The following is a 16,320-nucleotide window of genomic DNA, read 5'->3' on the forward strand; positions in this document are numbered from 1 at the left end:
GGACAAGACTAGGAGCATTCTCTAACTGAGGTCTCAGAGAGTTGATGGGGGGGTGTCAAAGTGTTTGCCTAAATGGCAGCTCTCAGTATCAAATATATCCAATGTGATCTTGCGCTTGGATTGTGCTTTGCTCCTAGAATGGTTCCAGTGTTAATTTTGGTTTTCTTTTGCCTGCCTTCTTTGTCTTTGTTCTGCTTTGGGTGTTCTATGGTTTTTCACTGGTAAGGCTTAGCTCAGGGAGATTACTCCAGGAATCAAATGTTTTCCCATCCCAGTATGTGTTTTGTTTGCACGTATGTGTGAGTAATAATTATGACCACGTTCATTGTAAAACCTTAGAGATATTTTGGGAGGGTAAATCATAGGCAATAGGCCAGGCTTCAAAGTGGCAAGAACCCAACAACAACAAAATGGGGAGCTAAGGTTAATCACCAAATGCATTCAAAAAAGTATTTTTCACCTATCCTATTGAATTTCATTTTATTTTGTCTCTCTTTTTCTGGCAGTACATCAAGTTCCCCAGCACAAGATCAATGCAACAAGGAGTGCTCCTGCTCAGACTATCTCTTCCACCCAGTCTGTGGAGACGATGGTGTAGAGTACCTTTCTCCCTGCCATGCTGGCTGCCATGCTGGCTGTACTGATATCTTCAGTAATTCTACATCCAAGATTAAGGTATGTGGTACCAATGAGAACTCAGGAGGCGGTAAGAGGATCTGGAGTGCTGAGTGGCCACATGTGTATATTAATGGGCTCAAATGTCAATAGTGTTCAGCTTGTGGAGTTGTTGGGGGTGTGGCTTAGATAATGTGACATGGGTCACCTCTGCTTTGGGCTCATTAGCCGGCGAGTTGTACTGTCTATATCAGCTTCTGTTTGTCTACCTGTTGAAAATAGTGACTATGAGAAGGATCCATAGCTCAGCTGGAGAACACATATTTTGCAGACAAAAAGTTTCATGTTCAATCTGTGACATCATCAATAAAGCAACACCTTGGGAAAAGATGTGTCAGAGAATTTGAAGTGCTGCTGCCATTTAGAGTAGATATTAGAGGGGTAGATGGACCATGGTCTGTTTGATTGCTCCACTAGTAGCATTAGAAAAGCAAGAGTCTGTTTTTCCATTATCTCCCAAACACAATTCTGGTTTTGACCTATGGCTCATGTCCAGCATCTTTAAGAAGAGGATGTAATGGTTAAGATTACCCTAATTGGTTCTCTTAATAATGCCAACAGTGTGTCATTAGAATATTACATACACAGCCCAAATCTGAGCATCATTTGGAAGCCTTGTAAACAAAAAAATTATATTCGGGTGTTGCTGTTTTTGTAATCAAGGCCGAACCATTTGGGATCGAGTATTAGCATCTGTAATTTTTTCCCTCTCTCTATTTATGTGTATACCCATATTTACTGTATGGACAACTGGCATAAGTTTTCAGGGAGTTGGACCACAAGATTTTGAAATCAAATTTGTAGTTTAAAAGTGCTGCATAAATTCTCAGTCATATTGATGGAGTATTACAATGGGAATTCATGTCATCCACTATCTTCTTACACAATGTCCTGACAACCAAATTATGTATCTGCATTTCCCGTGGAGGAACTGGGGGGTGTTAGAGCCATGATGCATCAGAATGCGGACAACTTCCTTATACCAAGTCAGACTATGCCCATCTCACCTGGTGTTACCTAGTCCAGCCGCAGATGAGCTGGCTGGGGCTGAAGGGAGTTGTGGCCCCAAACACCTGAAGGGCACCAGGTTGGTGAAGTCCACTCTGATTGGCACTTGCTCTCCAAGCAGAAGACTTTCATATCACTTGCTACCAAAGCCTTTTAACTGGAGACATCAGGAATTAAAACCTGTGGGCTTCTGCTTGCAAAGAGCATTTGCTCCATCACTGAGCTGTGTAGTCCCTCCCTGAGCATGATTGGCTCCAAAATGAAGACTTTCTCCTCTGCTGCTCCAACCAGATCTACACAAACTGTTCCTGTATCCACACTAAGAATGGCCAGTCCTCAGCAAAGACTGGATCCTGCCCAATCAGCTGTGCCCATTTGCTACTGCCTGTGATTTTCATCATCTCATTTGCTGCATTGCTTGCCTGCCTGAGTCACAACCCTCTCTACATGATGGTGCTACGGTAAGTAGTCATGGGGGAGGAATTAATTCAGTTCGCATTTTAATATGAACTCACCAAATGTACATTTCTTGAACCAATATGCAAACTGAAACATAGCTCTTTCCTTTGAAATTTGTACATTTGAATTTTGCAATGAACCTCTCCATCCAAAGAATGCATACAAAAATGCATATATTAGTGAAGGTTATATCAAAAGGCCATTGTGTTAGAAGGAACAGCCTGCAAAAACTGGTTATACTCGGCAAAATTGTGTATAAATGTGTGTATTAGGAGAAACATAGATGAATTTTCATATGGACTTTAAAAAAAATCACATATACATGGTAACTGGAGGATCTGAGTTTAAAGTTCAAAAAGTGAGAAATCAAAATTGACAGGTTAATCTATCCCTAACGGTAAGAAAGCCTTAAGGCTAGAGGGCATTGCTCTATATAAGAAGTTAACCTTTGCGAGGCTTATATACTGTATAATTTATGGGATCCACGGGGTTGTATGTTTGTTCTCATTTATTTCTCAACTTTCTCACCATAAATTGGTGACTTGCACATACAAACAGTATTAAATGCCCAAGAACCACAAAATTTAGTTAATTGTCTAAAACATCACCAAAATGGAAGAAAATGTGCAATCTCAAATGGCTGTCTAAACAGGTTTTGAGGTCTTCTAAAAATAAGGTTGGCCTTCAGCTGGCCTCACTAGGAAGAGTGTTTTACCTGTGGAGTGCCACCATGTGAGAAGGATCTCCTTTATGGCACCTGTGTATATGAAAGATGTGGCAGCTTTAAACCTCACCACAATGTGTCATGAACCCACAAAGATAAGAGAGTTTCTTTTTTGCTTTCTTCCAGAGCAGCAAGTAGCTTTTGAGCCCAAGGTCTTGCATATTTGATTTACTGTGTTTTTATCCTATTTAGGGTGGTGAACTATGATGAAAAGTCATTTGCAATTGGAATCCAATTCTTGTTGATGAGGTTGCTAGGTGAGTGCCTGTCAGAAGCTACAATACTAATAAATCTGTTTGAAAATGGAAATGGACTGCCTTCAAGTCGATTCCAACTTATGGCGACCCTATGAATAGGGTTTTAATGGTAAGCGTATTCAGAGAGGGTTTACCATTGCCTCTGTCTGAGGCTGAGAGGCAGTGACTGGCCCAAGGTCACCCAGTGAGCTTCATGGCTGTGTGTGGATTTGAACCCTGGTCTCCCAGGTCGTAGTCCAGCACCTTAACCACTACATCACACTGGCTCTCTATAAATCCGTTTACTAGGGATTAAGTCCCATTGAACATAGCAGAATTTACTTCTGAGTAAACTTGTGTAGGATTGTGGTGTCACTTAGTACCCCTGCTTGAATATGTCTTATCAACTAGCAAATCAGAAATGTGTAGCGTAGTTCGCAAACTGCATCTGGATAAAATGAGCTGAAGCTGGGGATTAGGAATATAGGGAGCTGCCTTATACAGAGTCCATCTAGCTCACTATTGCCTACATTGACTAGCAGTGGCTCTCCAGGATTTCAGACAAGGTTCTGTCCGGGTCTACCTGGAGATGCCAGGGATTGAACCTGGAAACGTTTGCCTGAAAAACAGATGCTCTGCTACTGAGCTCAGCCCATCCCCATTGAGGGAGGGAAGTAAATGCTTGCATTAGCTATGTCTATCCTCTTTCCACCTGAAGCTCTTTTAAAACAGTATACAGTCTATCCATTGTTACATACCTTCTCTCTTGGCTTTGAATAGCGTTTGACGGTTAATTCACTTAGCAGATTGCTTAACTGTGACTCCAGCTGCCTAGGATAATACTTACTCTGGGACCATTTTCAGGTAACTCCCTCCCCCCATCCCCATAGCTATGAGTTCAGTGCTCAGGCAAAAGGATCAAGTGGGCCTAGTCAAGAAAGCATTTTGTGAATGAAGGAAGAGAGAGGGAGAATTTTGTGCTTTGAGGTGGAAGGGCAGGGTCTAAGAAGACCCAGCATGGGGAACCTTATATCTGAAAAAAATCCGAACAGGCCCATTTGCTGCCCTCTTGGTCAATAATGTTGAGATGAATTGGTAGAGATGACACTTAACTTTGCTTAGGATGCCCTTATTCAGAAAGCTGACATAAACCTGGGCAGCTCCCACATGATACTCTGTTCCTAATAGGGGTGAGACAGGTATGTACCTAACTCTTTATTTGGTAGTGCTTCAGACAGCCAGAACTGGGCTACTTCTGCTTGCATAACAGTCCCTCCCCTGCCATCCAGGAAGAGCAAATTGGTTTTAATTTTTATGTATTTTACCATAATTTGTTCACATTAGTGATGTTGCCACAGTTCATCATTATCTGTCTCATACTACATCCTGACTGTCTCATAACACTTGGTTGCATGAAGAATGAAATGCTGTTTATCCCTGAAATTCTTCAGTTGCTCAAATCGTAACCTGAGTCAATGTGCTTGCCCACACACACAGAGCATAGAAACCTCCTAAGTACAAGGAGCCCTGGGCAGTGTAATTTTCCCAGTGCACCTGAGTAGTTACCATTTTACATCTCCCAGAATCCCCGGTGCCTAGGGCAATGTCGTTGCAGTATTCTAGCCATCATGGTGGGAGTGTGATACCTCTGTGTTGCCAGAAGGAAAGGTGAGGGGGAGGCATTTGGATCCCACCACGCTCATGATAATGTCTTCGGGAGTGCATTGGGATTTGAACTTTGCAGTTGGGCTCGGGGGAAAAACCTGAACTATTGTCTGATTTGGGGACTATATAGCTTATGTGGCTGAGCCAAGTTCCAAATCAAGCTGGAAGAAGATACAATTTAAAATGTGCAGGGTTTAATAGCAAGGAAAGTGTAGCGTGAACTCATGTTTTTAAATGAATTGCCATCCCCAAATAAAAATTGATATTTTGCATCAGCTGAGAGGGCTCATCTGTCTTATTATGCTTTCCTGTTTCACATCTGTGAGTTAACATCTAGAATTCTGGCCTGAGCCCCTGCTCAGATGAAGGCTCAACTCCCACTTTCCCTAGGGCCAGAAACTGCAGAAGATATCAGACCTGGCCTTGTGAGGCTTTTGGGTAGTCAGAGCTAAATGTAAGAGATGGTGTGCAGTTGGAACCTTTTAGACCTCACACGTTTCCTCTTCTTTCTTTTGAAGCTTGGTTGCCGGCTCCTGCTCTCTTTGGCCTCATCATCGACTCCTCATGCATCTGGTGGAGGAAACACTGCAACAAAAGCGGATCTTGCGCTTACTATAACAATAACTTCCTCCGCAGCAGGTAACCCCCCTGTATGGTTTCTCTTCTGGGAGCCCCAGTTCTGCACATGGGTTAAGCCAGGGCTTTTCTCACCTGGGATATGTGTACCTGACCACTGGCTCAGGGGACCCTTGCAAATGACATTAAAACCCAGTATTTAATGACACGTTTTATATCCTGCTCCTTCTTCGCCAAAGGAGCTTGGGTCAGTTGTCCCATTTTATCCTCCCAACAATCCTGCAAAATCAGTTAGTCCATGTTTGGGTAACCTTTGGCTCTCCAGATGTTGCTGAACTACAATTCCCATCAGCCCCAGCAAGCATGGCCAATGGCCAGGGATGATGGAAGCTGTAGTTCAGCAACATCTGGAGGGCCAAAGGTTTCCCGTACTTGAATTAGTCTGAGAGAGGCAGTGTTGCTTGCCCAGTATCATCTGTGCAGAGGAAATCTGTATTCTGCTTGAGTGTAAAAGTCTGTTGCATGAAAATTAACCCTCAATAGTGCAAAACAGAAGAAAAATTGGGACCAAACTATGTGATAGCTCCATATCCATCCACATTAAGTGGAGTTTTCCCCCCCTTACAAATGGGCAGTGCAGGGAGACCAGCATTGGCTGGGACTTTTTTTCCCTTATGCATGGCAGGCATGGGGGGAAAGGGTTACAGTCCCTCTAACCCCCACACTAGGCCCCCATCCAGACCTCCCCATGTAAAAAACCACCTGCACTTAAGGGCACAGATGTGAAGCTAGTTAAGCCCTTAGCAATCGTAAGGGCTTGAAAGGTCAGCAAGGCAACTCCCTGCCTGTAATGTGGCTTTGTTTATGTTGGAGCACATTGATGCAGTTATCCATGTAGGTGGCTGCTTGTCAGACTTGCTTGGTTGCTGCCTGAATCTTCACATCCTCCCCACCCTGGTGCTCTGATTGCCACTCTTTTAACCTGCCTATGCAACTGCATCATGCTGAGCCTTAAGGCTGTGCTTTGTTTTATATATATAAAAAACCTGAACCTGAGAACTTCTGAATGTATTGTTTTCATGGGAGACCCAATTATTTGAGCTCCTGGGGCCAGATGTGTGTGAATACATCTTGGCATCCTCTTCCTAGTATTTGGGGATTTTTTGATAAAATCCTTTTGGAAGGACTTGTAGTGACTCAGATCTAGGGACCAGTGCCAGAAATTGCCCCCAGGCCCACACACTAGGAACTCTACAGCCATTCCCTTTCCTCAGAAGAGCGATCTCCATATCAGTGCCTAGGAGAGAACCCTCCATCCATCTAGAGGAATGTTGCAAAGGCCTTTCTGTTGCATAGATGAGTGAGTGCCAATTTTTTCTTTTTAAAAAAAAGAATTTGCAACATTGACTCCCAGCAGCATGGGTGAACTGCCTCTGCTCAAAATGATTATATTTTGAATTTATTGATGTGTGTGTGTGTGCGTGCGTGCATGCATGCGTGCATGAGTGTACACACACACACACACACACACACATTGTATTTCTGAATCCATGTCAGACAGTAAGAAAGCTCTGCCTGTTGGCTGTCAAATCTGCAGTGGCTAGTCACCCTTCGAGGGAGGAGAGCGGTTGATGTGGGGAAACACCTCCATTGTTTGAGGTTAGGAAGCCAGGCTCCAAGATTTAACCTGGAGGAGAAGGGATTTTTTTACCACAATTCCCAAACTTCCTGCCTTCATTATGGGAGGCAAGCTCCTGCAGGGCTCTGTGTCTGCAAACCTGCCCAAGTGTGCATAAATAAATAAGCACCTCCCAAAACAGGGAGCTTGACTTAGCATGGAGAAAGCAAAAATGGAATGCACCTCATCAAAGAACCCCAGTCAGCTATACCCTTATGTCAGCCCCAAGGCCAAGGCACAATCCATCGCCTCTTGACCCATTCCTTTCTGGCCCTGGATAGCAGCAATGGCTCAAGAATGTGCATTTGGGCTGCCATCACCCAGGCACAGTCTCTAGCACTAGCCCAGCACCATAGACTACTGTTACTGCCCTAAATGGGGTGCAGGTGATGTGATCTTTTCTCCCACCCCAGACAAACCCATCCCACCAGCCAAGGCTCCAGCAAACAAACAGGTTAGGCATCTCAGTCTTCCTAACCAGTGATGCAGGAATAGTCCTTTGACCCAGAGCTCATGTTTGCCAAGGGTTGCTCCACTGGAGCCCTAGAGAGTTAACCTTCATCCCTCAGAGGGAGTAGTACACATTTCCTGATGTTCCAGATATTGTAGAGTGCATCAAGCACCCGTGGACCTATAGCAGGAATAGTCAACATGGTGCCCTTCAGATGTTTTGGACCCAATCCCCATCAGTCAACACGGTCAATGGTCAGAGATGATGGGAATTATAAGCCAAAACATTTGGAGGGCCCCACACTGTAGATTGTAGACTCCTAGATTGTAGACTCAGCATTTTATTTTTGCTCACTGACCTCCCTCTCCAAAAGGTCAGCTGGAAAAACTGCCCTCTCCCACAGCTATTCCAGAGGTAACAGCTGGGGCAGGAGTCAGCACAGGCACCGCTCTCCTCCCTACCAATTCAATATAGGCACAGACAAAGGGAATGTGGCAGGTTCTGGGAGTTCCTCATTCCAGGGAGTTCTTATCACCCCCTTGACAGGAATCAGCACCGCAGAATGCCTAGCAGTAGAGGGAGGGTCTTGAGCATCATGAATGTTCTTCAACAGGAAGTCCTTAATACCATGTCCATCCTTTATTTGGGAAGACAGGCAAATCTTCAGGAGGGCCATGGAAACCCCATCTTTGTCTCTGTTAGTAGGTTCCCCATGGCTCAGATGCATAGTTTGTCTCCACTGAGCGCCGTGCATTCAGTGTTGGGGGCCTGATTCTATGGAACTCCTTCCCAGCTGAGATTAGAGAGGACCCTGTTGAAAGTCAGGCCCTTGACAAAGCCGTTTCTTTCAAGCAGGCATTTTAAGGAAGTTTTCTGTTTTTCATTTGCTTATTAACTGTTTTTACAGTTGAGCTCCCTGTTGTGGCAGTTGGCAGAAGCTTACTCATTCTTCAGTATCTGAGGATCAAGAGAGTAGACTCCACCTGTAGTAAAGGGATGGGGAACCTGTGGCCCTCAACTCCCATCAGCCTCAGTCAGCATGGTCAATGGTTAGGGATCATGGGAGTTGTAGTCCAGCAGCACCTGGAGGACCACGGGTTCCCCATCCCTGCTGTAGGATAGGTTACTGTTGCTTTAAGAACAGCTCAGTGGTCCTCTATTAAAAAAAAAAAAATCACATAAGCAGAGCCCAGAACTGTGCTGAGTGCAGCCCGAGTCTGGTTGAAGACTGTTGTTTGCATTGGCCAGCTGTTGTATTACAGTTGTTTGTCAGCCACATTGTCTCTACTGCTGTTTCCTGACCGAAAGGGTATATTCACCTCCACCTCTAGTAAACATGTTTGCTTTGCTGTCCTAGTAGAAGAGACCTTTCCCCCCATCCTAACCAGCCTCCTGCCCTCAAGAAGATCTGAAGCATGCATCCAAATCTAGCATTTTCCTTTTCACACAATGGACATGCCTATGTGAACTTGTCCTAAGCCTCTTAGAATACAGCTGTCTGGGTATTCAGTCCACTATTTTTTTTTTTTTTTTCAATAATTTTTATTCAGATTTTCATAAAACATACAAGACAAAATCATAAAACATTCAAAGACAAAAAACAAAATCAAAAATAGTTAAACAAAAAGAAAAAAAGAAAAAAAAAACAAAAATAAAAAATAAAGAGTAAAATATTGACTTCCCATTTGTCAAAGATCAAATCAGTTATAAGTCTATAATATATAACAATCCTGTCTCTTAAGTCATATTATAAAATCACTTTCCTCCAATAGTTATCTTACTTAATCATCAAATCTCATAAACATTACTTTATTCTTTCCACAAAAAGTCAAAGAGAGGTTTCAATTCTTTAAGAAATATATCTATCAATTTTTTTTTCCAGATAAGCATATCGATTAATCTATCTCATTACTAATTATGATAATCTTATTGTCATAACCATAGTCAAAATAAACATTTCAATTAATCCATCACATCAGAATCTGTTAGGTTCAATAATTTCAGTAGCCATTGTTCTATTATCTCTATTAGTTCCATTTTCCATCTTCCATCTTCAGTAGTCTTGTTAAGTCCAGTAATTTCAATATCCAATCTTCCATTATCAGTATTCCATAATAATCTTGCTGTCAAAGCCATAGTCATATAGTAAGAGTCTGATGGGAATTACCTCTATCCCAAATATTTTCTTGCCATCCATTCTGAATAGGTTGCTGAAATACTGCTGTAAAATCATATCTCTGTTCTTTTTTTCAAAATACACTGGGTCATCTCTTAAAAGTTTTTCCATTGTCACATGGCTGCAGTTAATTCCATAGATTTTCTCTATATTGGGCTCCATCACATCATTCCAGTCCAGAAGATTATCCATGCCATTGATAACTTTATCTCTAGAATCTTCATTCATTTCTTCAGAGATAACATTGAGTTCCAAACAATAGATTTTATTTCTAAAGTCCATAGACTCCAAATCTTGTTCCTGTTCCACGTTGGTTCCAATCTCCGGGATCTCCTCTCTCACAGGGACCCCTATTCCAGTCTCCAGGGTCTCCTCTCTCACAGGGACCCCTGTTCCAATCTCCGGGGTCTCCTCTCTCACAGGGACCCCTTCCAGGGTCACCTCTCTCACAGGGACCCTTATATCTTTAATCTCCTGCTTCATTTTACTCAATTCAATTTTCGTTATCTCAATCTCATCCATTATTTTCTGAAACATAGTTATTTCCAGATTTTCAGCCACTTTCTTAATTGCCATTTTAAAAGAAAAATATAGGAAAACCACTTCTTATTTCAGCAACAATTGGGTTAATACTCCAAACTTGGTGACATCACAGTATAAACAGAGCAGACAGCCTTATCTCTCCAATAGTTAAGTAAACAAAATGCAGTTCCCAGGATCGAAACAATTAATGGCAATCGTCAAGAAACAGATTCGTCAAAATAAAATAGACCAAAAAGAGAGTAGTCTCAAAACAGTATAATATTTTTCAAAATAAAAATCTGGAATAGAAATCCCTCTTCTGTGTATATCTTTAGAATGCAAATCCAGGACAGCTTTTTGCAACAAAAACAGAGATAAGCTATTAATTAGTGCGTAGCAGAGAGAAGTTATGGCTCCCCAGTGAGATGTCAAAAACTGATCAATCTGGCAAATCTCTTTTAAACAGCAACAATTTAAGTCAAGTAAAAGAAAAATATAGAAAGAAGGGTGCTTGCCTGTTAGTGCGTTCTCTCTTAGAAGATAAGATGAACGTTCGCTTTAACAGATAGAGCTTGCTGTTGAAAATCCGTCCCACCTTCGTCGGCTGGACCTCGTCCCATAAATTAATGAGATCTGGTCGTCCCAACAAAAATAGGCTTTGAGGTTAATCTCTTCGTTTCTCCCTACCCGGGAGAAGTTTAATCAGTCAAAAAAAAAAAGAAAAAACTGACTGATATATCTGAATAAGCTTCTTTTGAGGCAGGAGCCCGTCTCAAAAGCAGGCACAGGCTAAGTCACCCTTCCCGGAAGTCGGTATTCAGTCCACTATTCAGGCCCTACCATTCCAGTCTCATCCCTGAGAACTTGGTTTCTTTCTGGATGCCCTTCCATAACAAATGTACTGTTACTTTCATCTCAAGGTCTGTTCTGTTTGAGTTTCACCGTGTCTCCCCCCTCCCTTCTCTTGGTAGGTATTTAGGCCTCCAAGAGGGTTACAAAATCATCGGCATTCTCCTGTTAACCTTAATCAGCTGGAAACTGACAAAGAACAAGGAATACAATGTGCAAGACAAAGCTGCTGGCCTAGTATAGCTCCGTGCTGCAAGAAGACCCATCTCAAGTGCCATTTTGTTCCATGCCTTTATTTACTAACAGTACTTAGCCTTTGTGGCTTATTTTTTAACTGTAAGGGAACCATTTCATATTAGCAGCTGAACTGTTAAACTTCTGCATTATCAGCTTCTGCCGTGAGTAGCCCAGCTAAAGCAACGTATTGTCAAACGAAGAACAAACGGGGCTCCCGGTGACCAAGTATCTAATCAGTGTTAAAGAGTCGATGTAGCCGGCGAATTTTTTCAAGAGGCGGTCGCCATGAAAATTTCCCCAAGCTTAGGAAAGGGACACCCAGCAAGTTACAGCAAGGGAGTCATCTTTTAGGATTGCGCTTGCGCATTCTCTGCAGCCATCCAGGCATGCCCAAGACGTGGAGGTTTCCTTTGTTCTTCTAAGCTGATTGGCCTGACAGGTTGGAGGAAAAGCAAACCGTCCCATGGAAAAACATCAAAGCGACGGGAATGACAAGCGAAAGCTGTTACAGTTGAAAGAACTGTGTAAATAGCATTTGAGGTTGGTGAGGAGGGAGGTGTCCTGGTTCCCAGTGGCTTCCTGTACTGACTGATTCTACTGAACATGTTGCATTATGCCAGGATTGGCGAAGGTATGGAACAAGGAGTGGGGGGAGATTATAACTCTGCTTGGCCCTGCCCACTGCCCTGCCTTCTCTTCTCCCCCCTCCCGTTATACAGGTCTGGACATAAATTCCACTCAGTGTATAAAGTTAGTTGTGATATATATATTGAATTTTTAAATAAAAGCAACTTTTTCCCAATTTGTTCATGCCTTTTATTGATATCTCTCTCTTTACATAGGAGTCAACTCACTAGTATCCTACTTGCCTCCGGGCCTTCCTGTTGCTATAGTGATATGTCCTGGGATGCACTGAATGGTGTTTTTTAAAAGTTCCATTCAGGGAATCTTCTCTAAAACAGATGGGGGTTTATGATGGAAATGGAAATGGATTGCCTTCAAGTCGATCCCAACTTATGGTGACCCTATGAATAGGGATTTCATGGTAAGCGGTATTCAGAGGGGGTTTACCATTGCCTCCCTCTGAGGCTAGTCCTCCCCAGCTGCCTAGGACCTGCTCAGCTTGCCACAGCTGCACAAGCCAGCCCCTTCCTTGTCCGCAACTGCCAGCTGGAGGGCAACTGGGCTCCTTGGGACTATGCAGCTTGCCCACGGCTGCACAGGTGGCAGGTCACGTAACCCCTGAGCCACTCACTGTGGGGGTGATCTTTAGCTGGCCCTTGACACCCAGGAGACACAAGTGGGGATTTGAACTCGCAGACTCTGGACTCTCAGCCAGGCTTTCCTCCCCACTGTGCTATACCAGCTGTGGGGGGGAGGTTTATGATAAATTGGGTATATTAAAATTAGGTTATCATAAATCAAAGTGCCACTAGGTGGCACTGTTCACTTTTTTTTAGAACCTAGGTCTCTCTCCTGTGTGTTAATGTTCAAGGGAAGGTTGAAAGATGTTCAAGACAAAGCTGAAAGATGCAAGGTGTTGGCAGTAGAATAACTGTACAAATTCCTTGACTAAAAAATCAAGCCTTACACAGCGATTCATACAGAATAAAACTGCATTCTACGTATGTTCTGGGACATTCTCTTCATATGTGCCAAGGCTGAGCTATGGAGCAATAGAAACCGCTTTATATTCATGGCCACTCCTGGGTTTCACATGCAGTTCTCTGGGTCTCTCTGGGTGGCCTTCAGTATTCTCCCCAGGCCACCCTCCTCACTGGCCTTCTCTTCGCCGCCTCCTTGAATGTTTATTCCTGGCTGGGATGTGCCCTTGAACTCTGATTGTGCCTTTTGCTTGCCTGGAGGGGATAGAGAGGAGTGTGTGAGCATGTGCAGAAACTAGCCTACTATACAAAGGTAATATTTTCATTTGTTGCTTTGCCTACATTTCTCTCTGGCGTTGCCAACCACTGACCCCTGGCTTGCCAGAAGAGATTGCGGCCCTTGAGCTGAAAAAGGTTCCCCATCTCTGACTTGAAACTTTGAAGGGCAAGCTACATGATGCAAAAAAACATGTGAAAGGAAGACCAAAAGGGACAGGAGGGTGTAATTTGGAGTGGGACAGTGGCATGGCCACTGGCCAGGTTGATTTGGTTCATGTGACCCCCGCCCCCATCCCATTCTCTTACAGAAACCCATGAAGGCAAAGCAACTTGGGAGAGGGTGTGATTTGGATTTGGAAGTAGAAAAATGCCTAGGAGGGAATGAGTTAAGTATGCATGCATGACGCTCTCTCTCTCATTTAATATGTCATCCTGAAGCTCTTTTTCAGTTTAAAAACACCCACACAGAAAACCAAAACCAACCATCAGGATTTCCATGTATGTGATATGTGATGCACTACAGTGATATGACTGCACATTTAGAAATTCTCAGAGTGGTGTAAAGAGATTGACAGATGTGACCCAAGGCACTTTGGCATCTGAGAAGGGAAATTTCAATAGCATCCACCATGATGATAAATAATGGCAATTTGCCATCTTTTATCAGTGCCACCGAAGCAGATCCTTTACTGTCTCTCATAGTGAATTGGCTCTTTTATCTTTTGTGCCTATTGCAGCATATACAAATAGCATTTTTGAGCTTTCTCTGCAAATAGGACAGGCTCAAAACTTCAAACTTTGGCTGTGTGAAGTTTTGAGAATTTGGTTCAACAGCAAAAGAATTCCAGATTGATTTCAGCAAGCAGGAGATAAGAAAACACTCTTTGTCATCACAAAAAGGATGAAAAAAGAGAGAAGTGGCTGTTCTCAATTTTTGTCCATTTTGCAGGTCAGAATAAAAGTGTGTTGTCCTCAAAGCAAGGGGAGTGCACTACAGTGGTGACTGGTGGCTCCATGTCAGTGGGGCAGTGAGATCTGCTCCGGGTTTGAGTCTGAACTTTCAGGGAGCTGCCCAGGATGTTTCAGCTTCAGTTCAGACTAAAAGCTGGAGCAGATTCCATTGCTCCACTAACATGGAGCCACCAGCTGCCACTGGCAGGGCCGGTTCTAAAGGGCGGCCAGGTTGGGCACTGGCCCGATGGCCCCTGGAGCTACAGGGGGGGCCTCAGCCACCCCTCCGCTCCCCTTCTGTGATCCGTGGCTCCCCCACATCTCCCCACTTACCTGTCTGCTGTCTTTTACTGTTGCCCTTAACAAAGATGGCGGACACGGTTTCCCTAAGGTACTGAAGCCCCTGCCACCATCTTAGTTGATGGCAGAGATGCGCATGCACAGTACGCATGTGTGCCATCAACAAAGATGGCGGCGGAGGCTTCATCCCCTTAGGGAAACTGCGGCCACCATCTTAGTTAATGGCAATAGTAAAAAACAGGAGACAGGTAGGTGGGGTGAGTTGCGCACGCACGTGAGCAAGAACACAAATGTGAATGCGCACACATGCCAGGGCCCAGGGCAAGCTGATGCCCAAGGGCCCTGGCATTCCTGGAACCAGCCTTGGCCACTGGTACACTGTATGCTATTTCCACCAACCAGCTGTTCTCTTCTCCTCCAGGCCTACATACATTTGTCTCCTCGGTTCCATACAGATCACATGCCGCTACCTTAATGCTTATCCCATACTCTGTTTTGCTGAAGCTATAACTGATGCCCAGAGCAATAAATGGAATTGTGAGAGGACCCAGGCTGAATTCATGTAATTCAGGCAAACCAAATGTAGTTGTCTCCCTCTAGTGGCTGGTTTGCTGCATAGCTTATAGCCCCATATATTGCTTCATTGTATTGATTGGCATTTGTGAGCAAGTGAAACTGTCTTGTACCGAGTCAGACCATTGGTCCATCTAGACCAGGGTTTCCCAACCTTTGGGCCACAGATGTTGCTGGACTACAGTTCCCATAATTCCTGACCATGCTGCATGGGGCTGATAGGAGTTGTAGTCCAGCAACATCTGTGGCTCAAAGGTTGGGAAACCCTGATCTAGACTGATACTGCCCACTCTGACTGTGGCATTGCTCCAAGTTATGAGTTCAGTCCCTGCCGCAAATATCTAAATATTATTTGGAGGTTGGACTGGACAGGCTTAATGGAATCAGTAGGTGACTGTTGGAGATTACTTAACAGCCATGTCAAGTATCTCCTTTGTTAGGAAAATTGTAGGTAAATAGTCCAAAATGACTAGGAAATAGTTGGAGACATTTCTGGAAGGCTGAGAGCCATTTTGGCAGAAGGGCAAAAACCCAAAAAATAACAACAGCCTGGAAGTTCCCAAAGTGGTAATCTGAGGAACAATTAAATCAAATTTAAAAGTAATCTGAAATCTGGGGTGAATGCCATAAGAGCTAATAATCTCCTAAACCCTTCCCAACCTAATCTCTTTTCTAATTGTCAAAGGATAAAATTCCCACCTGTTGTTCCAGGGGTAGCCAACATGGTGTCCTCCAGATGTTGCTGCACTTCAAGTCCTATCATTCCTTACCGCTGGGCATGTTGGTTGGGGCTGATGGGATTTGGAGTCCAACAACATCTGGAGCGTACCACCTTGGCTGTCCTGGCTAGCTGTACTAGATTCAAACTCAGGGCTCATCTACACAGGGGTTTACTGTGTGTCTGGTGCTACTCACATTCCCTTTTAATTCGCATGGTTCACATGCCATTACTGGCAAACAGAAGCTATCACAGTTTCTCCCCTGTAAATCCGTACTAACCCTAGCCTCTGATAATCCAAAAAGGGAGGGGGGAAAGTCTTCACTCCATATCGCTAGGGCTTGCAGGCGCTTTGCTCCGATGCTTTTAGGTGGGTGTGTCAATCATTCACCTCTCCACACTCACTCACTCCTCCTCCCTTATTTCATTTCCTGTAGGCTGAAGAGAAACTTCTGCTGCTCTCTCCTGGTTCTTCAAGCCTTTTTTATGTTGCTGCAAACTGCCTTATTTTTATTTTCCCCCTAACTTGTGCACAAAAGCATAACACTGTTCAAGCAAAGATTTGTATTTCATCTGTGTTGTATCAGTGAAAATACAACAACAACAACAACAACAAAACTTTATTGCATATGGCCATAG

At 43.8% G+C, this 16,320-nt stretch overlaps 1 protein-coding gene across 1 annotated transcript in view; it reads left to right on the forward strand.

Moving 5' to 3' along the window:
* SLCO2A1 (solute carrier organic anion transporter family member 2A1) overlaps positions 1-12,058 on the forward strand; it is a 92,351-nt gene extending 80,293 nt beyond the window's left edge. Inside the window, exons 10-14 of the mRNA XM_061636597.1 lie at positions 507-675; positions 1,975-2,144; positions 3,059-3,123; positions 5,286-5,406; positions 11,142-12,058. Coding sequence (XP_061492581.1) covers positions 507-675; positions 1,975-2,144; positions 3,059-3,123; positions 5,286-5,406; positions 11,142-11,262 — 646 coding nt within the window. The 3' untranslated portion in view covers positions 11,263-12,058. The remainder of the gene's footprint in view (positions 1-506; positions 676-1,974; positions 2,145-3,058; positions 3,124-5,285; positions 5,407-11,141) is intronic.
* The last annotated feature ends 4,262 nt before the right edge of the window (positions 12,059-16,320 follow it).

Source organism: Rhineura floridana, chromosome 7, assembly GCF_030035675.1.
Source record: "Rhineura floridana isolate rRhiFlo1 chromosome 7, rRhiFlo1.hap2, whole genome shotgun sequence".
Taxonomy (NCBI): domain Eukaryota; kingdom Metazoa; phylum Chordata; class Lepidosauria; order Squamata; family Rhineuridae; genus Rhineura; species Rhineura floridana.